General features: G+C 40.2%; 1 protein-coding gene across 9 annotated transcripts in view; it reads left to right on the forward strand.

Annotated features, from left to right (window-relative positions):
- CLASP1 (cytoplasmic linker associated protein 1) overlaps positions 1-24,094 on the forward strand; it is a 180,693-nt gene that overhangs the window by 146,475 nt on the left and 10,124 nt on the right. For 4 of the 9 annotated variants that reach the window (XM_030488255.1, XM_030488261.1, XM_030488260.1 and 1 more), the window contains 7 exons: positions 556-699; positions 1,900-2,006; positions 6,991-7,107; positions 10,796-10,946; positions 11,957-12,212; positions 12,958-13,151; positions 14,817-14,945. In XM_030488255.1, coding sequence (XP_030344115.1) covers positions 556-699; positions 1,900-2,006; positions 6,991-7,107; positions 10,796-10,946; positions 11,957-12,212; positions 12,958-13,151; positions 14,817-14,945 — 1,098 coding nt within the window. The remainder of the gene's footprint in view (positions 1-555; positions 700-1,899; positions 2,007-6,990; positions 7,108-10,795; positions 10,947-11,956; positions 12,213-12,957; positions 13,152-14,816; positions 14,946-24,094) is intronic. The other 5 variants (XM_030488257.1, XM_030488258.1, XM_030488259.1 and 2 more) reach the window with 3 other exon arrangements.

Here is a 24,094-nt window from a genome sequence, read left to right on the forward strand (position 1 = left end):
TCTTCTATTGCTGAAACAGCCTTAATGGTAAGACTTGCAAGGAGAAGTGGGAAAACAGAAGCAGGGATTTTCTGTCTAATGAAACAAACTCGTCAGATCCTTAAGAGAAGGAGTGATTGGGTGTGAAGAAAGGTAGGCCCATTCACATTTAAAATAGAAAGCATGTGAATGATAGATTGCAGTCCTAGATTCTTCATATTTCTGGTTTTATTTGTTTCCTGTAAATGTTTTCAGTAACTTGTTCAATTGAAATATATGCTGGACAGGACGATGGTAAGATTTTCTCACTAGCTGTGAATAGCTGTACAATTCACATCTGAGAAGTTAATGATGTAAATGCAAAAGTATATTGTAAGCTCTAAGAACTGAAAAGTTACCTATAGCAGTTAGCAATTCATTATGACACAACAAGGAACATGTCAAAAGTTGGTCTAGTGCGGGAGTCATCTTTCTGAATGAAACACACATTGATGTTTTACCATAAGGATCGCTACCAACGAATGCATAGTCTTTTCAAAGAATAGAAACTGATGGTCTTTTCTTTCTTCTTTTCAGGCAGCACAAATAGTCCTGATTTCTCTCTTTGAATTGAACACTCCTGAGTTTACCATGTTACTTGGTGCCTTGCCAAAAACGTTCCAGGATGGTGCTACCAAGCTCCTGCACAACCACCTCAAGAACTCGAGTAACACCAGTGTGGTGAGAGACCCTTGTCCTTGCAAACAGTGGAGCCCCAAACACAGCAGCTCATTGATAAGCTGTTGCAGATGTTCAGTAGCATGAATTACCTGTAACTGTCTTGAAGCAGTGTGGCAATAGAGGCTTCTGTGTGATGTTGCTTTTATGGGAACCATTAAAACAAAACACTCAGTTATTTTTAAATTTAACATAGCCATAACCAGGACAGATTGGGGGGGGGGGGGGCGGGGAGAGAGATAAATTTGTGCTTTTGAAAATCCTACCAGTAACAACCTTTTGGCTAAAACAGAAATCCTGATACCACAGATTTTCTGGACCTACCACTACTATTGAAATCAGTCTACACCTAGAGGAGACCTACAAGGTCTGCTCAGACTAAACCTATTACGTTATGCTTTAGTTTTACATGATGCTCTCGCATATTTTTATTTCTCTGAAGCAATATGTTAGTAGAGGATTTAAGCGTGTATCTAAACCACTTTTCCGCCCTGAGCAGCAAGGATTAGGGTATTTTTTGCCTTTTTTTATGTGGAAATCTTGTGAAACTTGCTGAAATTTGAACCCTCTTGTCTTTGTGCTTCTACAGAGACAAGCAGACCTTTGTCTGCACTAGAACTGCAACATTAGGCTTCCAGGCAAATGGACTGGATTCTCTAGTACCTTTGACTTTGTGTGAACAGAGTCATAATTGGGAGCAATTTCAACTCATTTTGGTGTGGTACAAATGATTGTGGAGGCCAGTGGAAAAATGATAAGTTAGATTGCTTTTGCTTGTAACAAGCACAATCAGAATGCTTTAGACAATGTGGAAAATAGCTGCGTAATTAAATTGCTAAATTGCCAGGATAATGGTTTTCATACTTTGGAGCCTGGCAAATAGTGTCTGAGAAGCTGGGTAGCCTGGTAGATTGATAAGCCATTTATCTGGTAATACTTGCAGGCTGTGTGTGTTGCATAGTTAAAATTGCAGGTACTGTGGATTGTAGGAAAGTGCACATGCATTCTTTATCCTCAAAGCAGTACCTTCAAGAACATACTAATAACTACATGAACCATGGCAGCAGATTTTTAGGTCAAGAGCCAGAACCAAAACTGTACTAAGGTTGTCTAGCACAAAGGCAATATTTGAACCTGTTGTTGTGTACTCCTGCTTGTGCATTGCAACATATTGCTAATCCCTGTCTTCTGCCTCTGTGCCAGGGTTCCCCCAGCAATACCCTTGGTCGGACTCCTTCGCGGCACTCCAGCAGCAGAACCAGCCCCTTAACTTCACCTACCAACTGTTCCCACGGTGGGCTGTCTCCAAGGTAATGTGACAGCCTAATTAAACCACTTACAAAATATTAAAGGATTTCAACGCTGAGTGTGCATTTGCACAATATGACTCACTTTGAAAGCAAAAACAAGACCAAAAGTTTAGAGCAGACTTCTCCAAAGAAACAGTGTTGGAACATGATAATACATGGTTGGTGATTGACTTCAGTGTTCCAGTCCTCATGTTATCTGTGTAATCTTAATGTCTTTTCTTATAGTACTAATTTTCTTTCATAACTAGGCCTCCTCCAAAACTACATTTGTGGATTCAGTAAAGGTAATATGAAATGGGAGTATTAGAAATGAGGTCTTATTGGGGTTGCAAATATCATGAAGTATATGATGACTTTCATGTCAAGGGTTTCAGACTGTCTATATTTTAGGTGTGCCCTTATGCTCAGTAATTCATCTGACTGTAGTATGGTGCTTGTGCTGTTGAAAGAAGTACTGAATTTCCTCTTCCCCTTGTACGCTTTGTGAGGATGCAGAACAAGCAGAGGCGGCGACTGTTTCAATGCTGAATACCTCTCAACTCACTCTCCTGGCTGCTTACCAGAAGAATAGTGGCCTGATCCTTCAGACAGCAGGTCTATTACAACCAGGTGTTTTGCTGAAGTTGCAGGTGCTACCCTAGAATATATTGGTCCACTACAAAACCTTTTATTTTGCAAACATGGACTTGGATATTGTTCATGTTTCACACCATAAAAACTTAGAGCAGAGGAGATGAGAATTTAAACAGTGTGCTCTGGCACCATAGAAATATTGGAGGAAGTGTTAGGTTGTTATTTGGAGAAGCTTTGGTTTATGCTGGGAAAGCTTCAAAGCCGCTGCTCCTGTTTGCCTGCCCTCTCCATGGGAGGTCATCTCCCTTTATTATGGAAGAGATGGAAACATTTTGGGTGAGGACTGCAGTTTGTAGTCCAATGTAGTAATTTACACTGAAATTTAGCCCTGTCATGATGTGCTAAACCATGTCTGGAGGGATGCTTAGACATGTGAGTTCCCGTGTGTCAGGAAAAAATATAGGCTTTTAGCCTTTCGTAAGTAGTTAAACTAATTCCAGCAGCGTATGAGGAACACATGGGGTTTCTTGAGAAAATTTTAGATATCTAAATACATCTTTGTGACCCCTAAATCTGCTGTAATCCAAAACTAGACTGGGAAGTTGCAAGCCAAGGTCAAGTTGCCTATTACGATTTTTTTTAACAAAGGTTTCATTAAGAAATTAAGTCGTAGAGTTTCAGGGAAATGGTTCCAACTATGTTGCTTCCTTTTTGACTAGTCTGAGCATTGTTGCCCTGCTGATTTGTCATGGGAAATTATAAACTCAGATATATCTCCCTGTGGTTACCTTGTGGCTTTGCTGGCCACATTTGCATGTGGCACTTATTTATAAATCCATGACCTTTTACCATGCTTTTTGGGTTTTACCATTGAGACATGACTGTGTTTTGCCACTTCACTCACTGCTTTTCAATTTGTCTTTGCATTCTTCTCACCTCTTGATGTCAGGATGCATGTATCAAATTATTGATTAAAGCTTTCAGCCTACACGTAATACTATGTTGCCGTTGTTTTCTAGCATTTTTGGTTTAGGAACTGGAGGGTATTTTTCATGCAGTGTTCTCAAGTAATAGTTAGAGAGGGCATGTAATGCCAAAGCATTCTGCCATTAAGTTGTCAAGACCAAAACGGCCATTGATGCGGTGGGCCAGGAATTTCCTTTCGAAAACAATCATTCCTTCAGTTTTCTATGGAGCTCTTGGAGATGTTGATCCAAAAATTTAGGTGTCTTTTAAAGAAGGTTGTCCTACTCCCTTGCTGGATTTAGTTATTTGAGGATGATGAGTCAAAGATAATCTTCAATGATAAGTTGAAAGTGGAAGCTGCTATAAAAGCCCTTTAAAATAATCAGGGGAGAAGTTCTGCCTTGTTTTTGTGAGTGACTTCTGAGCAGCAACAATAGCTGCTGATTTTTACTGTCTGTAGAAAAGTTGGTTGCAAGCACTGCAAATCAGTGGCAGTGAATTCTGATGCTCTGCTGGACTGCATCCTTCTTGAAAATGTCTTGTGTAGCAGTTTGAGAATGGCTCTGACTTGGAGAACAAGGGAATTTAGCTCTGTTTCTGAAGAGTACATGTGGTCATCCTTCTTTCAGACAAAAAGCTTCGGAAGATATACTAACAGATTGCAGGAAGTAGGGTACACTGCAGTATTGCAGTTGTTAGTATAGATGCTTCTGTGTCATGTTTCCATTACAAATGCTTGTCGCTTGCTATTCATCAGTGGTGTAAAATGTCACTTTTCTCTCTACAAACCTGGAAAATGAGCACACTCAAGTCATTCTGATAGCAGTGTAGAAGGATCTAGTTCCCACAGTTTCTCTGTGTAGCCCTTCTCTGAAACAAGGCTTGGCTTTACATTTTTGTGGGACCCATTGCTGGTGGGTTGCACAAAGTTGTGTATGCCCATTGCTTCCTAGGGTGCTCCATGTACAGGCCCTGCTTACCTTGTCCGTGCTTGTGTCTTTTACAGGCAGCCTGAACGCAGCCGGTTGAAAGATTATCTCCAGTTCTTAATGCCAGTTTTGAAGATTATACTGTTCTTTACATTTTTTTCTTGATGCACAAATTGGAGGAGTCTCATCTAGAGACATATATGTCTTTGGGGCTGGGATATGTGTAGAAAGGATAGTTTGGGATGTGTACAAATATAAACATGCTGCTAAGCATAGCTGCTTTCCCATATTACTAATGGTTTGTGGACAATATCCTCAATCAGCAAAGCTTTGTTGATACAGACTTTCTATAGTATGTGTGTATGCCATTGCCCTTGGGTCACATTACTTCTTCCATAATATTGCCATCACAGCTGAATTCCAGATGACTGATTTTTTGTGTGTGTACTTGTGTGTTCATGTATTTGAGTGCTCTGGATAGATTTTGAATGTTTTGCTTGAATTGGACTTTATGGATGCAAACAGCTAATTTGTCTATCCATATGATAACATCTGCTTAAGTATCCTCTAGTGTTAGTGTCTTCAGAAGGGTAACGTGCTTTCAGGGCCTTGGGCAGAGTCCTTCCTCCTGCTTTCATTTGCTCCATCCAGTTCAGCTTCATGATCACTAGAACATATCCACTGCATCTGTGAGTTACTTCTGCATTTGTACCTGCCTTGTTTTTTTTTGTCTTGACAGTTTTAATTTTGGGGGAGAGGAGTTACGGAGGAAAGAGGTGTTTTCTGAAGATGAAAAGCAGGGAGGGCACTTGTGAAGACTGAAAATAATAGGAAAAAAACCCCAGACTTCTAACTGAAAGAATGTTTCCTGGGCAGTGCTCAAATGAATGGCTTGAGTTTGTGTTGGACAGAGAACATCTTCTGAGATTTAGTGAATGATTTACTACGACAAACAGGAAAATACTAAGTTGTGAAGTCCTCCAGTGTAAGAATGCCATTCTGAATGGCAAATGAACTTCTGTAAACTCAAATGTTACATTCAGGTTGTGAATTTTCACCTAGAATTCTCTAGGAATATTTGAAGGAACAGCAAATTAATACATCTGCCCTACTGTTTCTGCCTTTACTAGTAGCTCAGAAACCTGTGCTTAGTTCAAATTATTAAAAAAACTAAACCAAAAACCTAACAGTTTAGTCCTTCAAAGATCTCTAGAGGAAATGCAGCAAAATAAGGGGCTAACAATTTTATCTGTGTTAGTTTATGTGCTTGGTTTTTTCCCTCATAACAAAGGCCAAAACAAACATTAAAAATAAAATTTTGGTATTAACTTGAGCAAGGCATGGAAAAAGAATTAAAATAAGCCATCCACCTTATACAATAAGAACAAGCCTACATTGTTTGGTGGCCTGTGTGCAGGTAGGTGAGACCTGAGCTGTGAGACTTCTGGTCAGCGGTCTGGGTGTCTGGCGTATTTCTGTAATAGTTGCATGTAATAGCTGTGGTTTTTGATTGCTGGTTAACGAGTAAATTTCTTGACACCACTCTTCAGAGGAGTTCTTTCAACTAGCTTTGCTGCTGTTTGCAATTCTTGACTTGATTGCTGCTTCCAATCTTGCAATATCTTTCACTTTCATATATACAAATGGGACTTTCCAAGATAGTGTGCTTAAAGTTAATAGAAACAAAGCAGGGTCCTGAACACTCCACCAGCTCAAGCATCTATGTTCTCATTTAGAAGACGATTTTGAAAATCTGTGAAGCATAAAAGGAACAGGACAAATGCAAAGGTTACACAGATTGGCACAGGGTTGGATGCCTTGTCCGAAAAGTGCAGGATCAAACAGTAACCAGAAGAAGCTTGTGGAATTTTGAGAGATCTGAAATGACTTAGAGGCTGATTTCATCCAGTCTTTCCAGGTTTTTCTGCTGAGACCTGGGCCAAGTCCCCAGTTTACGAGATAAGTTTTCCCTCTAGACTGATTTCCACTTGCTGCATATTTGGGGTCAGTTGAATCTGGTAAAATAGGATCAGATCTCAAGCCCTGCGAAGATGTGCTGATTGTGTAGGGCCTGATTGCAGGCTCTTTTAGAGGCACCAGGAGCCAAACTTTACAAGGTACCCAACTTTACTTTCTTCTGGGGATATCCTGTTGCTCACAAATACCTGCTTAGAGTTTGAATACAGATGTGTGGTCAGCGATTGCTTACTTAGAATATATTGAGTTGTTTATAGAGGCTATATCCATTTATAAAATTTACATTTAGTAGAAGCAGAGACTATTTTAGTGTGAACTGTATCATTATGTCAGGAATAAAAGTGGAAATGAATAACAAAGGCCAAAACAATGACTTGTGAGGCTCAATGGAGTATTCTTGTTTAATTTTGTTTCTATTAATTTTTCTCTCTCTCTCCAAGACAGCATGACAGCACTAAGCCACTCAGATTATAGTTTCTTTTTTTTCTCCCTCTCCTCTCTCTGTTTTTTCTCTTTTGTTTCTCCTCTGATCGCGGCAGTCGGTTCTGGGGTTGGAGTGCAGATGGGCTGTCGAAGCACCCCCCTCCCCTTTCTCAGCCTAACTCCATCCCCACTGCTCCTTCCCACAAGACTTTCAGACGCTCTTACTCTCCCAGGTAACAAGCTACCTGTTAAACCAACTTGTCTGAGGTGTCACAGTATTATTTACCTTTCACGCTGTAGGATTTGTTCATATGTGGGAAATGATTTGCAGAGCCTTTGGCTGGAAAAGGAGAAGAGGTGATGGTAGCTTTCAGAGAGCGGAGGTGACAGGCAGCCACTTGCTCGCTGCTCGGGGAAGATGTGGCATGCAAGTGGTGGTGGGGGGGGGAAGTGTTTTTTTCCAGACTTCCTCCCTGCCAGGTTCCTGAAAGGGTGTGTGTTTCACAGTTGGTTTCCAATGCAGGACACAGTTGCTGAGCACTTTCAGCAGGCACTGGTTGCATTATGATAGCGTGGGCAAGGTCTTTAAACTTGGCTACGTTGTGCAAGCAGCGCACAAGTGCTTTCTAACAGGCAAATACAGCTCAGTAGTGATTTCACATCCGCAGTACTGAATACCCATAGGGCAGCGGGGATGAAGCTTGCACAGTGTAGATGGAAGACTTAATATTGAAATGAAAATTGTCCTTAGCACAAGATTTAGGTTATCAATTCCTAATTTTGATATCTCTTCTTCCTCCTGTGTCATCACATTTTCTTCCAATCTATATACAGATCTTTAGTCAGTATAGTGGACCAAAACTGTATACTGATTTTAATAAAAAAAACCCCTTCTAAATACAAATATAATTTCTCAGACCTTTTTGTTAAATTCCTTGAATTTTTTTAAGTTTATACACTGACAACAGGTATATTTGTCAGGAGAAACCACATCTACAGAAAGCCTGTTACCTGAGGAAGGACTACATAGTCTTTCCTTGAAGCAAGAAGTTCCTAATGAAAAACTATTGAAAGAAAAGCAAACAAATTGTTTTTTGAGGGCTCAAAATCTGGGAATCCATGATGTCTGAGAAAGAAAATAGAATCCCATAGTCCATACTGTAAATATGTCCAGTCTGTAAATACTTGCAGAATTAAAACTTTTAATCAATGTTCTGACTCTTCTAGGACATGAAAATATCTGTGGAAGAGATGCATGTTAATTTTTGGAGTTAAATTAGTTGAGAATTTTTTTCCTTCTTTCATTACCTGAGACCAAGGTTTAGAATAATTAGATGTTCCAGCCCAGAGCCAGAAAGTGCAAGGAAATGGAATACTGTGTACTGCTTGAGGATGCTAAACTGTTGATTACTTACACATAGTTTGGATTGGAAACTGAATAACAGTTTACGGAAGTAAAATGTATGTCGTGTCAGACTGGAAAACTGCCAAATTGTATCTTGATAAACTTGTAGAAAGCTGCATTACTTTAGTGCAGCAGAAGATGGAAAATAATGTTGTGACATCCCTAAACACTGCTCATCTCTACTTACTACTTATTCATCCTGTGACTTTCCTCTAGTTTCTGCATGGGTCATAGTTCATTTTTCTTTTGTGCCTTTTTTTTTTTTTTTCCTTTCTGAAAGGTGGGGTGTAATTCCATTTTATTTTTATTCCTCCCCATTGTGTTGTCTGTGAAGTATTCCAGTGCACATACTGTCAATAGACGTGTATGTTCACATGTAGATTTTTTGTTCATGTAGAACACAGCCATAATGTGATCTCCTACACAGGCTTACTCTTGACATATGAAATCACTGGATTCTTTAGATTTTTATTAAAATGTGGTTTTGTGCTTGGAAAAATGCATCGGATCAGTGGCTCTTTGTTGGGAAATTGCCTTAGTCCTTTAGCATTGCAGAGTCTGTACTTTGATCTGTTCTTTGGTAGCAGTGTAGGGCAAAATTCATCAGTGAGGAAAGAGTGATGATTTTAGCAGAAGATTTAGTGTCAGTATATCTGTGATTATTTCTTGGGGGTTTTTGCCATGGGTTTCATTGTCATCTCTTGGTGTGGGTACGCAGGTACAGTCACATGTATACCTTCTCAAATGGCAGTTTAATTGCTCACTTAAATACTGTATGAAGAGTGCCTTAAGATCTATGAATTAAACATGCTTGAGCTCAAAATTAATGTTTTTGAGATCATAGGAAACAAAGGTTTTCCTGTCCCTGCCTGATACTTACAAAGAATCTAAAAACTGCCTTCACTTTTGTCTGGAAAGCTATCACAGTGCATTAGTGTCATTCAGCTGTCTGAAAAGACCCAAATACTTTGAGTTCTGTAGGTTCATAAACAGCTTTTGTTTCCTCATCTTGGTCTTTAAGTGGTTTCTCTTTCTTCCTGGCCTGACAGACACTGTTTAAAGTTGGGGAGTTGTTCTTTGGTTTCTTTGCCAGAATACATGGTGCTGATGCTTGTATGAGTGTAGTGCGAGCGTGTTGCTTGGGAGCCGGGGATTATGGCTATTTTGAGTGTGTTAATCCCAAAGGAATTGGACAGCACCAATCTTACCCTCTGTCTGAAGTGCCAGAGTTTCATCCAGAAAAAAAAAAAGAAAAAAAAAGCAGTGGTTCTAGATGTTGAACATCCTACTTTTAGTTCTATTGAAAATAATAGCTGTGTAGCCTGGACTTGGAAGGGATTTTCTGGTTTTTATGTTTTCCCTCACCCACCTCTCAGGGAATCTTTCTTTTGTGGAAGAGGAACACAGCCCTTTGTTCAACCGTCCTCCTCTAAGCCCATCCTGTCGTCTTTCCCAAACTGTTAAGAAATAGTAATTCACCCCTGTAGGGAGCCACTTCTTGCCACTTATTGACAAACAACTTGATGTAAATGTTTCAAATTCTTTTGGTTTATTTGCTTCTGGCTCTATTAAGATCCGAGACTCCACCAGAGAAATTGTTCTCAGTTAACTGGGTCTCTTCGTTAAATGTCTCTTGGAAAACTGATTGTCACGCAAACTTAACTTCTCCTAGACAGAGCAAAACCCTGCCAATAATGCCTTTTTATTTTCTTTAGGCTTGTAGGAGATCCTCTTCTTAGCCACATCTTTTCATATCATCTGCCCTTGCATGCAAGGCTTTTTTTCATGGAACTTAATTTTGGATAACTCCTCAAGGAATCCCAAAACTTGTGTGGCTTTATGCTGCTGAGAATTTCTGAGGAACAGACAAACTGCAAGAAAGTATCAGATTTGAGTTAAAGAATGCCCAAACTTAGGCTCAATACTGAAATGCATCATTTATCAAGGCATTATGCAAGTGATTTTGGTTTTACTGCTCTATAAATGAAAACGGGGCATGTTAGACTAAGTTTACATCAAGATACATTTTCCTTTTAGTTTAAATCTGTCACGTTTGAATCCATTGATAGACTATATTTGATGTGTTATCAAATTTCATTAATTTCATTTTCACCAGTTGTCACAACCCTTTAAGTTCTCATACTAATTGGTTTTCTTTATTTTCCTTTTAAAATAACACCATTACTGTGCTGGGGATAGGTTTGGGGTTTGGGGTTTTTTTTGTTGTTTACAGAAGCTAACACATTCACTGCTGTGGAATGTAACAAACAGTGGACCTGATTTCCCCTCACAGTGATGTAACACCACCGATTTCAGTGGAGTTTCTCCTAGATTTAGCCCCATCTGAGGGGAGACTCAGACCCAAAGTCTGCTTTGATTCCATCCATGTTTTGTTACGAGTCACTGTTACAAAGGGTACACCAAATCATCTGTCTCCAACTTAGCATTGTTTTTGTTAACAGTCAAAAGCGGATTCTGATTTCATATGTAACATTTCATATACGTTTGGTCTTTAGTATGCTGGATTATGACACGGAGAACCTAAATTCTGATGAAATCTACAGCTCTCTTCGTGGAGTCACAGAAGCAATTGAAAAATTTAGTTTCCGTAGTCAAGAGGACCTGAATGAACCAATCAAACGTGATGGAAAGAAAGACTGTGACATTGTAAGTATTCGATTGATTAACATCCCCAGATAGGTGAAATTTTAAAATACTGTGTTCAAACCTGGCTTTGGGTTGTTGATGTACAAAATCCAGTTATTCCTGCTGTATTCTTGCAAGTGTCTTTGGCTTATTGGTTGCTAACTTCTTATACCTAAGTTATAGGGTCCCACTAATGTGGTCCCTTGCTCCCTTTGAACTGTAGCCTTCTGTGAAAAGTGCTTTCTCGTGTTCGTGGGAGTCTCGTACAAAGTGCTAGTGTTCCTAGGCTCAGATGGAGTGTGTGTAGTCAGGTCTAGGATGGGAAGTGTTAGTTCTTAAAATGCATGGGTGGTTTCCCTCACAGGCTAATTTCTTCATATATAGGAAGGACCTATAACCACTTTGAGTGTGCACAACTCATATTGTACATTATGCTGCATGAATGGTTATAGAATTATTTACCATTTATTTAACTTAATACATGGACTTCAACATTTACAGGAATCTTAAATGATGATCCTTATGAGTCCTTTCCAACTTGAGATACCCAGTGATTCTATGACAGCTTTGCTTCCTATCTGGACAAACAAGTTTGTTAGTAGATTAAGTTAGCCTTCAAAGCTAAACATTCTTGGACCAAGATTATTCTTCTAGACCCTTCTATTGTTCATTTTGTGTTAACTTGCTAAGCATCATTCAATCTTCTCTATCACTGGGTTGTGAACTTTCATGAGGAGGATGTTGCTTCTGCTTCCTTTCCGGTTCTTAGCAAATTGGTTCTGTTCCAGAGGTTATGATCTTTGCCAGCTTGTGCAGTTTTAGCAATATTAACTTAGATTTAGGAATGTTAATATGACTTTTTGCCCTATGATCAGGATATATTTTTGGAACAGTTGTACTTATGGAAGGGAAAGAGGTAGTAATTAAGTTTTACTCGAGTATTATGTTTAAACGATTCTATGCCTCTTCAAGGTGTGTGAACTCCAAAGAAACTACAGGGTTTGAGTAGTCTCGTGTTTTTTCTCTATTTGATCCCCCAGGTGTCTCGAGATGGTGGCCTTGCTGTGCCTACCAGTGATGTCCGTGGAAGCAGTGACATTGTGGAAGGCGGAAGGATGGCCCTAGATAACAAAACTTCTCTTCTTAACACCCAGCCTCCCCGCGCCTTTTCAGGGCCACGTGCTCGAGAATATAACCCCTATCCTTATGCTGACACAATTAACACCTATGACAAGACTGCCCTGAAGGAAGCAGTATTCGATGATGACATGGATCAGCTTCGGGATGGTTTGTATCAGCGTTTATATCATAAAACTGCAGTCAGCTTGCTCTGTTTCTGGTATTTTTTATTTATGGGTAGTGCTCTCAGATACATGTCTGCACATGGATATGTTGTGTATTACTTCACATCTGAGTCCAGGCTTGGTATGAAATGCATTTTATTCTCATGTAGCAGCAGAACCTCATCTGTGGCTATTGAGAAAATGTTATACTGCAGTTTTGATTTTTGTTTGCTTAGAGTTTTCCCCAAGCTAGTCCCTTAAGCATCTGAATGCATCTATAGGGACACTGTTTTGGAGACCTTCCACTCTTTGACTGAAACATCTCACTCAATAGCTTGTTACTGAGCATTTAACTACATTTAAGTGATGCTACACCTTAGCTTTATTCTTTTGCACCGATGAGTCACTGTACTTTGATCTAAAGGTCATACATGTGATCACTGGCTTTGGGTGTGTGTGTCTGGAAAAAACTGTGGCAGTTCTTGTCTTGTAGAAGTAATTATTGGAACTGGATGAAATTCAGTTGTCATCTCTTCCTGGTTCGTTAGAAGCCACGAGCTGTGTTATGAACTTAGGTGAAATTGTGGGCTATTCGGATTCTCTTGCCTGCTTGACTGGGGCTACCTGGAATTTGATGCATTTTGGGGGGGCCCTTGTTACGTGCACTTTGTTCTGTAGAGGGTTAGTAATCTTGGCATCTTTGATCTTTTTCCCCATTTCCCCAAGTGATTTGTTGCCATTTGTCCTAGAAGTGCCCACTGACCATTCAGATTTGGTGGCTGATCTTCTAAAAGAGCTCTCCAACCACAACGAACGGGTGGAGGAGCGGAAAGGAGCTCTCCTGGAACTGCTGAAGATCACAAGGGAAGATAATCTTGGAGTTTGGGAGGAACATTTCAAAACCATTCTGCTCTTGCTGCTGGAAACTCTTGGAGACAAAGATGTGAGATACAGATTTTTGTCTTAATTCTCCTAATCTTGCTTCATCTAGGGTGATAGTTTCTCCACACTAGTTTAAATGAAACCTGCTGTATGGCATCTCATCAGTGATGCTGCACTACTCCATTTTTTTTTTTTTTTTTTCTTTTGAAGGTTGATAACTCTGCTTTCATTTTCATGGTGTTCAGTGATGAGTTTTAAGCTACTCTGATGTGTCCCAGTTTTCCCCTCTCCCTCCTGAGTGCTAGTAACAAACAACTAGGAAATTGAAGTAGAATCAGAAAATAAGTTATCTTCTAATCTAGTACAAAAACTATCAAGATTTCAAAAGTTGTTCCCTTCCAAGTTAGGATGAAGTTAGGATGAAGTTATAGTATGCCCATGCCCCCCAAAAAGGAGAATAAAGGCACCTTAGAATAGATTATTCTTTTTTCTCTGTGTGACTTAACGATCCAGGCTATTAGATCTCATGGGATGAGTCTCTGTCTCTTGCAAAAATGTCATCAAGAATAAACAGCTATTATGGGGCATCTTGTTTTGAAGTATTAAAAAAAGCTGTGTTATTATCACAGCTTTATATTTGGTAGTAGATCAAAGTGGTAATTTACAGGCTAGCCACTTGGGGCTATTTGTTCAGCTTGCAGCACAATGATATTTGGTAAAGGCTCAGCACGCTACTGGGCCTTGACATCAGAGCCACACTTCATCTGAATGTTACAATACTTAGGCTTCAAAGCACTTACAGTGCCCTTTCTTTTTTTTTCTGTCTGATTCAAAATCAATTGTATTTCTTATGCTTCTTGTAAAGCATATGGTGCCCATGCTCAGAAATTTTAATTCTGAAGCAGTGTAGGTGGCTGATATTTTCTCTTTGTTCATAGTGTATGCATGAGCTACTCTAGTCGTACATATTTAATCATAGCCTCATCACACATGTATCAGTAAATGTGGTGGCTTTAAGTACCTATGTATTGTGCAACTGCGTGAATTTTGCAGATGAATTGCAAGGGACATGCTTTAAAGGCCAAGTATAGAGTAAATGAAGTTGAATTATTCTGTTGAAATGATAGAATCTGTTTGGAGTGGCCACAGGCCAGAAACTTAATGTAACAGTTATGAAATTGAAGCAGGTGTTATAAATCCCTTCTGCTAATGATCTTTTGATATAAAGGATTAACACATAGTTCAGTGTTGACTACAATGACTTAACTGTTCTTGAAAGTGATTTTCATAGGAGTTACAGGAAGAGAATAGATTTTACTGTGTTAGTACATGAGAAGCAACTTTGGAGCCCAGGTTGCTATCCGCAAGGCTAAGCAGAAGAGGAAGGGCAAAACAAATATGACCTGAGCTGCTTTGTAGATTCATGTAATACAGATATGCTGCTTTGGGTACAGATTTGTACTTCATTGCCAAAAGATTATGGAATTTAACAAAGTAGACTCATTCTGTGACAACAGTCATTTAATGTGAATTTTTGTGCAAAAGCAAACAAGGAGACCAATTCTGAATTTTAGTTATATTGATTACACTGTTCACACTGCTGAAGCTGGTGGAATATAAGAGCAATAGAAGATTTCTGGTGGCATAGGGAACCATAGAATTTACTTCAAACTATAAATTTGAGAACTGACTTTTTCTAACGCAGATTTGATTTCTCATTACACAGCATTCAATAAGAGCCCTGGCACTGCGAGTCCTGAGAGAGATCTTACGGAACCAGCCAGCAAGGTTTAAGAACTATGCGGAGTTGACTATCATGAAAACGCTGGAAGCACATAAAGATTCCCACAAGGAGGTGAGTGAGCCTTTCAGTGTTGCTACTGGGAAAACAATATGGACTTGCTGAAGAAATGTAGGACTTGTGAGACTTAATGGGCAAACATGTTGGCCTATCTTGTGACATAAGTTTCCCACATATGAAGAGACAGGGATTTTACGTGCTAAAGCAGGGAGGAAAAGAGTTGAGACTGACATTGCTGTGTAAGTGGACCTGGAGCTATCTGGAATTCTAGGCATCTGTTTATTAACTTTCCAGGATTTCCTTGCTCATTCTGGGAGAGGCTGAGACCCTGTAGTAGAAAAGTGCACTTTTAATAATTTTGCAGAGCACACTGGAGTCACTGTGTCTGTGTGGGTAAGGATAAGCAATGTACCGGAGAGCACAAAGCTCATGTCTAAGCAGAATCATCTATGAAAACTGAATGATGAAATTGGGCCATGCTGGAGAACTGGGAACTGGTGAGCAACAGGAGAAAATGGACAGAGGCCATACTGCTGACAAGAAGCTGGGGCAGAGGAAGAAGCAACGGGCAGGGTGAACAGCATTTTCCTTTTGTGAGAGAACTTGAACTAAACGTATTCTTCTGGAATAAAACAAAAATCAAGGGACATGATGATAACATTTGAAGTAGATCAAATTACGCTTAAGGCCAGTCTTTGTAGATTGACTTCCAAGCTGGATCTTTTAATCTACCTTGTGCATGTTGCAAGTTTGAACTAAACCTTGGAAAATGCCATGTGAACTTTTCTGTCTGTGATGACTTTGTTACCGAAGTCCTTGGTTTGAAATCTAAGACGCTTATTCTTCTCTGCAACAGGCTTGTTCTGAACTAGAAATTTCAGGCATCTCTGGAGAGTTTTGGCCATGAAAAAGATCATTGTATAGATCAGACTGCTCCAGAGCATTGTGTAACTAGCACAATGTTATGTTAGCTGTGTGTAGCAGAAACTGTACTGTTTAAAAATTAAAACAACAAAACAAATAACACCCTCAGGGAAAGAAGCAGGCTTTACTTTTCTAAAATGCAAAAGTAGAAAATGGTTAATCCTTTAGTGAATGAAGACTGCTGTACTCTGCTTACCTTCCTCTCCTTGATTTAGAGCCTTTGCACTCCTGTCATTTTCAGTTCAGAGTAATAAGAAGCAGTTGTAAATTGATTTCTTGATAAAGCAGTCAGACAAAACATTATGTTCTGAAGGAGTGCCTTTTATTGGCAAGTTTTCCTGGTTGCATACTTCAGCTCACCTTGACTCAGTGCTCTTAGTATTTTTTGTCTGAGTCCTCCAAAACTGCTGTTTCTAGTAGGATCTTTCTAGATTCTCTGGCATTGTTTTAATGCCCCTCAGAATTCACCGTCCTCGTGGGGCCGGTGGGTTTTAGAGAAATCAAGAACAGTGTTGAAAACATGACACTTTATGCCTCTGTAGTCCCCACACTGTGTTCTTCATGCTTGTGGTACAGAAAGGTTCTTCAGGATTTTGCCTGAGGTGCCTCCTGAGGAAAAGCATAGAAGAAAAGCCAGCTGAAGAGAAAGCAGAGCTTAACCTAGGAATTGGGAGATGTGAGTTCTGGTACTTAAAGAAGAATAATGTAGCTGTATTAGTATCAGCAAGTAGATGCTGCAATGTGCATAGCATGGCTTTGATTTAAAGTAGTTTTGCATAGCATCTTCATAATTAAAAAAGATCATATTTGCAGCTGCTGCAGTGAGAACTTTGGGTGACAGCTGTCATAGCAGGACACTGCAGGTATATTCCTATTTTACTATCTGTTGCTAAGCAGTTGTGTGTGCACAGCTGTATTAAGTGTTGGTGGTGGATTTTTCATTCTATACCTGTGGTTTCTGTGACCCTTGTGTAAATGGGGCTCTCAGAACTGTGATGCATCTTTCTGTCAGTAGTTTGAGAATATCAGCATTCATGAAGTTAAGAGAGGTTTCCCAACCTGCTCTTGGGTATCTGTATGAGCTAGGCTAAAGATACACCTGGGAATATGTGTTAGCTATTTTTACCTGTAGCTGGGGCTTGCCAATCCAGTTAGATCTGTAAAAAACGAACTGAGTCCATCTGAGCATGGCTCACTTGGTCAAACTCATAGCCCTGGGCCAAAAGGTCACAAATTCCCATCCCATGGTTGCCTTCCAGCTCGTTCTCACTGCTGACTTTGCTGCACTGCTTTCTTCAGGAGGGGTGGAGAAGCTGCCTTTTTTGACTTGATCCCACTGAGCAGGAGCTTAAGTGACAATTTGCCAGTTCGTGATTAAAGGGCACTTTGAAAGAATAGCTGAAGAAGGAAAGGAAAAAGCTGAGTGCTCTGTTCTGTGGTTTTCTCTTTCACTAAATCAGGGCAATATTAAAGGCAGTGGTGCACCGTCTGTGTAAAATAAAGTCTTTCTCTGGACTGTAAAACCTATTTCAAGGAAAGCTGCTAAATAATTTGGTTAGGAAAGTGTTAATCCTTGTGCCAGTGATGCCCTGATAAGATGTCACTCTGGGACTTGCTATGTTTCCGGGCTGCTGCTTTTAGTAGAAAGGAGGAGTGATCCTGGTTTATGGTTTGAGATCAAGTTTTTGCTCACATTTTCTGTTACGTATAATCCACAGAGAATCAATCTGAAGTGACCAAGCAAAGAGAGTTTGCAGAGAAGCACAGTACAGAACTATTGATTTTGGGTACTGACTCCAAGAAGTCACTGTACTAAGAGGCAGTTCTTTGGAAATGAAGAAGGTTCATCTACCCAAATTCCAATATTGCTGCTGTTCAGCATGGCCAGAAGGGATCAAATAACAAATTATAACCAACACATTCACCAACCAGCAAATATCACCCCTTCCTCCAATTGAGTGCTGATATCTAGTTAAAGATATCAGCACTTTTGTTTGAAATAAAAAAGGTCTGTGATTTTATTCCAGATTATACAATTGGAAGTATGAAAGCAGCATTAGCATAGGTAGATATTTTGAGATGCCTGGATAGTAGGCTGTTTTTTCAAGTCCAAGCAGAAGCCTTTAGACAATTGGATCTTTGCCATGGCTAGAACTCTTCTGCCTTCCATTGCTAAAGGCAAGGTCTAGGATCAGCAGAGCAGCATGGCTAAGAGAACCATTTCTCTTCCCAGAGACATAGAAGCGGAAAACTTGGTACATGGAGTTGGATGGCGAGTTGTGCCTTGTGAGCACAAATGCAGGAGACTGGCAAATCACAGACCTCAATGGGGTTCAAAATTAATGTAACCGTAGGCTACAGGCTAGAAGACTCTGAGTTGGGATTCATGTTTAGTTTGTTTTTTTTTTTAAACTTTGGCCTGGTTTGGTACTGTTTGTAGTGTACCGGCCTATTCAGTGCTGTTGATTTAATGGGGTGATGTGAAGAGTCAAGCCTGCTTCAGTCGTAACTGTAAATATTTATGGGGGTTGACATGTAAATGCTTTTCACTTATTTTTGGAGCATTAGAACGTAATTGAAGTTGTGGATGGTATTAAATCTTGTTGATTTTTATCACTCTTTGTTTGGAGTTATTTGGAAGAGAGCCATCTTTCTGTTGCCAATTAGTAAATATTAACTCATTTGTTCCAGTGTACTTACCCATAACTAAGGAGAGATTCTGCCTGCTGACCCAATAGCATTGATGTGACATTGCTTCAGATTCATACCAGCAAAATGAGTATAAGTTCTTATTGTTGAGTATTTTAAAACAGAAATAGTTCATTAGCTTGGGAAATTGTTACAAAGTGAAAATCATAGGATAGCTAATTCCCTGCTTCTGCCTCTGCCACTCTCTTTTTCTCAGCAACTAAGAGAATGTGTAAGGAAAGGATTTTGTGCTTTGTCTTAGATACCTAATTTAGGTCTTTTGTTGTCCAGAAGGTCCATAAGCATAATTGGGATGTACCATTCTCTGTTGTAATCCTCTAAAAGGGGATAAAAAAGAAGAAATTGCAGCTATCCAGTAGCTGTCGATAATTATGTTGCTGAGGTGCTTTTAGACTGGACTCTGATATTTAGAAGATGGTTTGTAACTGATGACAGTATGATCTATTTAGGTTTCTGCAAAATGTAGTTTACTAAAGAAGGAAAGCGCTAAATGATCACAGTCTTTAAGGTTAACTGATACATAGTCCGTGCTGGAAGCAGCCAAGCACCACATCAGCTGATGTTTCATAGTATATGTTTATGTGCTTTTTCGAATTTCCAACACATTTCAAATATTTAATGCACAGAAGCAGCAGTCTAATCTACTTCATGTCCTCTGAATCCCTTATAAAAATCACATTGTTTTTTGATCTGCTTAGCACTCCCCACTGCTGAGTCTACTTCCTGCTTTGAAACCAAATTCTTAATTGTTTGTTCCTGTCTGGATCAGACCGTCAAGCCTTCAGGGATGGGAGTTTGCCTGACTAGGTGTTGGTAAACCTCCATCCCCTCTAGCTTGGATTATGCAGGCTTTAAGTAACCACCTCTAGATGGCAAAAACTGGCTCAAAAACTCAGATGCATGCCTTGTAAGCCTGAGAGCAAAACCGTGTCCTCCTGCTTAAAAAACTTCTCTGGTGCTCTGCAAGTTTCACAATAGCGTACAAAGCCTCTGAATTTTCACTAGGCTTTTACCTACACTGCCTCATCATCTACGACTTTCTGCAGAGATGGTGCAGCTAGCAATCATGGCAAAATATACTCCAGATTATGGTGCTACATACAGCTCTCATGTAGGTGTATAGGTGCTGCTCTGCTGAGATCCCAGTGTGTTACACTGATGCCCTATGTAGCCTATGAACCTGGCATGTTCTGCCTTAGGAGAGTTAAGACATACATTTTTCTTTCCTTGTTTGGCAGTAGTTTGTGCCACTTCAAAGCAAAAATAAAACCATCAAAACCATTCAGAAAGCTGCTGCATATTGACCAAGAGCAGATTACCACAATAAGCTGCTTGCTGCAGCCAACAAGCAGCAAGGAACATCTCTAACACTGAGAGTAATAGCTGAGCAGAAGAAATTCTGTGGGAGAGTTGAAGTCTTGGTTCTGGCTGTCTTAAGCCAGCAGCATCCCATGGCTGCAGTGCACTGTGAACCAGGTAAACCAGTGGGAATTGTCATCCCAAGTTTGTCCAAAAAGTTTTGTAAAACGTTGATGATGCCAATGTGCTTTTCTGCTTTAAGAAAGGGATCTGTGACAGGTGGCTGTCTTGATCACACTGTTCCTAATACCGCACATCAGCATATCCTTTCTCATTGAAATGTGAAAGCATTTCATGTGCATATTCTTGTGACTGCCAATCCTGTTACTTTGAAGCTTTCTCCTTTATAGCATTAAGGAAGACATTGTCAGAGGTGAACAGCCTATCTGTGTGTTACATCTCTGGCTTCATGCAGGTGAATATGGTTTCTTCCCTAAAGCATGGGGTAATATAATAATTTCTCTCTTTTGAGAGACTTACTGGAAAGGTCTTAATGCACCACAGATGTCTTTCAAGGAACCACTAGCAAACACAGTTCATGTTATGCCAGAAGAAGTCAGGCTGAATCTAGTCTCTAGCATGTAGAGTGTAAGGTAAGCATTTAGAAAGGAGAAAAACCTGCTTCTTTAAGGCAAAATGCTATCTTTTAGATCTGCATTCCTGTGCTACCTGCCCTGTCTTGAATGACAGCTAACTATCCAGTTCAAGCCATGGTTTGCTCTAAGCTGTTACTGGGAGGTAAAACCATGTTTGTGACATACCTTACACACAGCTTAGTGTCTGTGTTTTTAGAACATTGCAGGCTCTCTCTAGTCTTGAACGTCTTGTTTCCTAGCCGCACTTTTGAACTTGCTGCTTCCAACTGTCATCATCATTGATGGCTCTGCTAGTTTTCTTTCATATTTCTGAGGTCACTGAGAATAATTATATTGGGTCGGACAAAAAGTTTGCTTCACTTGATACCGTCCCAGACTGACTAGCAAGAAGCAAGCATACCATGATGCTTCCCTGTGGATGTCCTCCCTCCTTCCAGTTACCTGAAGCTAACAGCCTTCCCATGCTAATGGTTTTTTCTGCCTTTGGTTTTGGTTTGTTTTGGCCTTTGTCTTTTCTTCAGTGAACTTATCTATTTTTTAGTCCTCTTTTGACAATGAGCTCCCTGGTCTGAGCATGTAGGGAACAGCACCCTTTTATTTTCTCGAATTTAAAGGATGCATTTCTTGTGGTGTGTATGAGCCATTCCTGTCACTTCCCAGTGTGTAGTTGCTAATCTTGCCTCTAAAGTTGGGAGGAAGACCTGTTGCTTGATGCTGTTTGCTCATTTTTCCCACTCCGTTTAAGGTTATTTCACTCTGCTGGTCAGGTTAAAGCCCTGATTAAATATTGTATGGTATGTATAATTTGCGAGACTCAAGTGTTGTGCTTCACAGCAAAATATCTTTGCTAAACTCTGGTATAATTGTGTGTTCTTGTTGCCATATGACCTGGCAGTTTGTATCTTTTGATAATGCACTTCCCTCTGTGTGGGAATGCTGCTGATTTCTCTGGCATTACCAGGTGAGTGGGACTCTGAGCATGCTGTTTAAGTATTCAGAGACATTCTTTCCCTCCTGGGATGCAGAGTCGGTCTGGGTGGCTGAATGTTTTGTTCTGCCAAAGCCAGGAGGAAAGACTTTTGGAACAGGGCTGATACTTGCATTGCAAAATGGTGGCATTTGGCTTTCTGTGCCAGCAGGGATGGGCTTGTCTTTTTGGCTCACTCTTAACTGGTGTTGCTATACCCCTTCCTACACTCTGTCCCTTGCTGGCCCTTTCCAAGGGAGCCAGGAGCTAGTTACCTGCAGAGGCTCTGATTCAAGCAAGCATGTAAGCACACTCTTGAATCCCATTGATGTCAGTGAGACTTCAGCATGTTATGAAACACACGCTTAAGGGTTTTGCTGAAGTGTGTCTTAGATGCAGGTGCTGTCTGCCAGATGTGCTCTCGGAAGGCTTGGAAGCCTCCCTGGTGTTGTCACATTTACAAGCTAGTATCGGCAGGAAGCTTACTGGACACACATAATACATCCTTCTGTATTCAGGGGCAAGGCATTTCAGGGAGAAGTGGTGTGAAATACCCAAATGCTGAGTAAACGTGGCCAGATTCTTGCTGGAAATGGGTGGCTTTGTTGAAAGGGGGTCTTGCAGGGACATAAATAAATTCTGCGCCTTCACAACTTTTCCTCCCGACCTTATGATGTGCAAAATATGTATGATCTTTGTTGCTGTTTGGACCCTCACTTGTTTTGTGAAAAATCACGGCTGTATTTTAACCTTTGTGCTTGGAATCGGTTAATAAGCTTTTTTTAAAAAAAGGTTTTGTCTGCTGCACTTGCCTTATACTTTCTTTTTATACATTGTTACCTACTCCTGTACTGTTTGGAGTTTACAGTAGTGTATTTGAGATCAGAATCTGTCTGTAGGTGCATACTAAAATATTGTTGCTTTCTTATCAAGTAGGATACCAAGAGGTTTTAAAGTTTAAAAAAATATATTAAAAAAAAAAAAAAAGGCAAGCTTTTTTTTCTGAGGGTGTCTGAAAAGATTTACTACACTGTTCGGAGTTGTTGCAAAGCAAAATCCCAAGAGACCTGTGTCCACATAGTTATAGCTGGGTTTTTTTAGCTAGTGACTTGTTTGTGTACGTTGTTAAATTGATTACAAGATATCTGGGCTCTCTGTAAGTCCACTGCGTTGTTTGTGAAAAGCTTGATGGTAGCAGTGTTCCAGCACTGGGAAAGCAGACATCAAAAGCTGCAGTGCCAAGAAGTGAATTCCTTTAAAGGAGAGACCTCTTGGGAGCTCCTGACTTCATCCACTCCAGCAATTCAATGCTGTGGTACCAAAGCATGGCGTTAGGTTTCCCTTAAATACTTGGGTGTTTCCCAATGAAATCACATAATGCTTGCTTCTAAGCTAGCAGTAGCTTACATGGAAAACTACTAACCTTCATGCTTCTCGTGTGAAATTGAAGAGGAATTAGCAAAAAAATAGTTGGAAGAGAGAACTTACTGGAAGCAGGAAAACAAGCATTTTGGTCTGCTTAACTCATTCACAGATCTTTCAGGATGAATTTTTTTTAATACTGACCACATTGTGTATTGCCATTCTTTTTAGTATATGTTTTAATATTATAATTAAATGCTGAGAAAGGCCTGAAGTAGATGGAACAGTTTGACAGCCTTTCTTCTGTAAATTGGGCACTGATAAAGAAGCAGTCATGGTCTCAGGTCTGCTTTACCATCCTGCCTGTACTTTGCCTGCATGCAATTTTTGTACCACTTGAACTACCTGAGATCTTGTTCACTGTTGGGTTTGCCTTAGAGGATGCCAAGAGCTACGTGAATTAAGTTTTATTACTTCTTGGGTGTACAAGTATGTTGTGGCCATTCCTGTTTCAGGGAGGTAGCTGTCAGTCAGTGGAAGATGATTGGTAGTGGTGTGGCTGTGATGCTAAGACTGTGGGTAAAGCACACTTTGTAGATGGAGATGATCTCTTCTGGTCTATCCATTATTGCTACCTTAAAAATCAATTAAATGTTTCTGGAAAATGTTTTTAGTCCAGGCAGGGAGACATTCTTGTCTTGGTAAGGGCTGAGATAAACCTCCAAATACTCCACAGTAGTTACATAAAAATAATGGAAGCTTGCCTTCTCTTTAGGCTTTATAGAGCCACATCTCTCCATGGGTTGCCTTAGTCAAATAGAAATTCTTGAGTTTGATACCATGACATTGTGTGGAAGAGGGGAAGAAGGAGAATCCAGCAACTATGGATTCAGTCTAAGTGACAGGAGACCTGTGGTTTGATTTGTTTGCTTGTTTTGCTGATTTCCTAGTGCTGGTTTCAAAGTTGACTTCAGACAACCCCAGGTACTTCAGCTTAGGTGAGTTAGAGAAGTGGTGCTGGCATCTGAGCTTCTTGTGCAATTGGGAAAAAGGGGCTGCCTTGAAAGGCTTATTAATGCTCCTGGGCTCAAAGATTGCCTGGGGCTAACTGGGAGACCCTAAGCATGAGGATTTGTGAATGCTTCTTTCTTCTTAGAGTTGAGGTGTTGGATGTATGTCTGCCCACTGAGGCATTTCTGTCCCCTCAGGATTTACGCTCCGTTAAAAATAAGCCCTGAGGAGTGGGGAGTGAGAAGAGATGAACAAAAGCATCCTCCATCTTTTGT

This window comes from Strigops habroptila, chromosome 5 (assembly GCF_004027225.2).
Source record: "Strigops habroptila isolate Jane chromosome 5, bStrHab1.2.pri, whole genome shotgun sequence".
Classification (NCBI taxonomy): Eukaryota; Metazoa; Chordata; class Aves; order Psittaciformes; family Psittacidae; genus Strigops; species Strigops habroptila.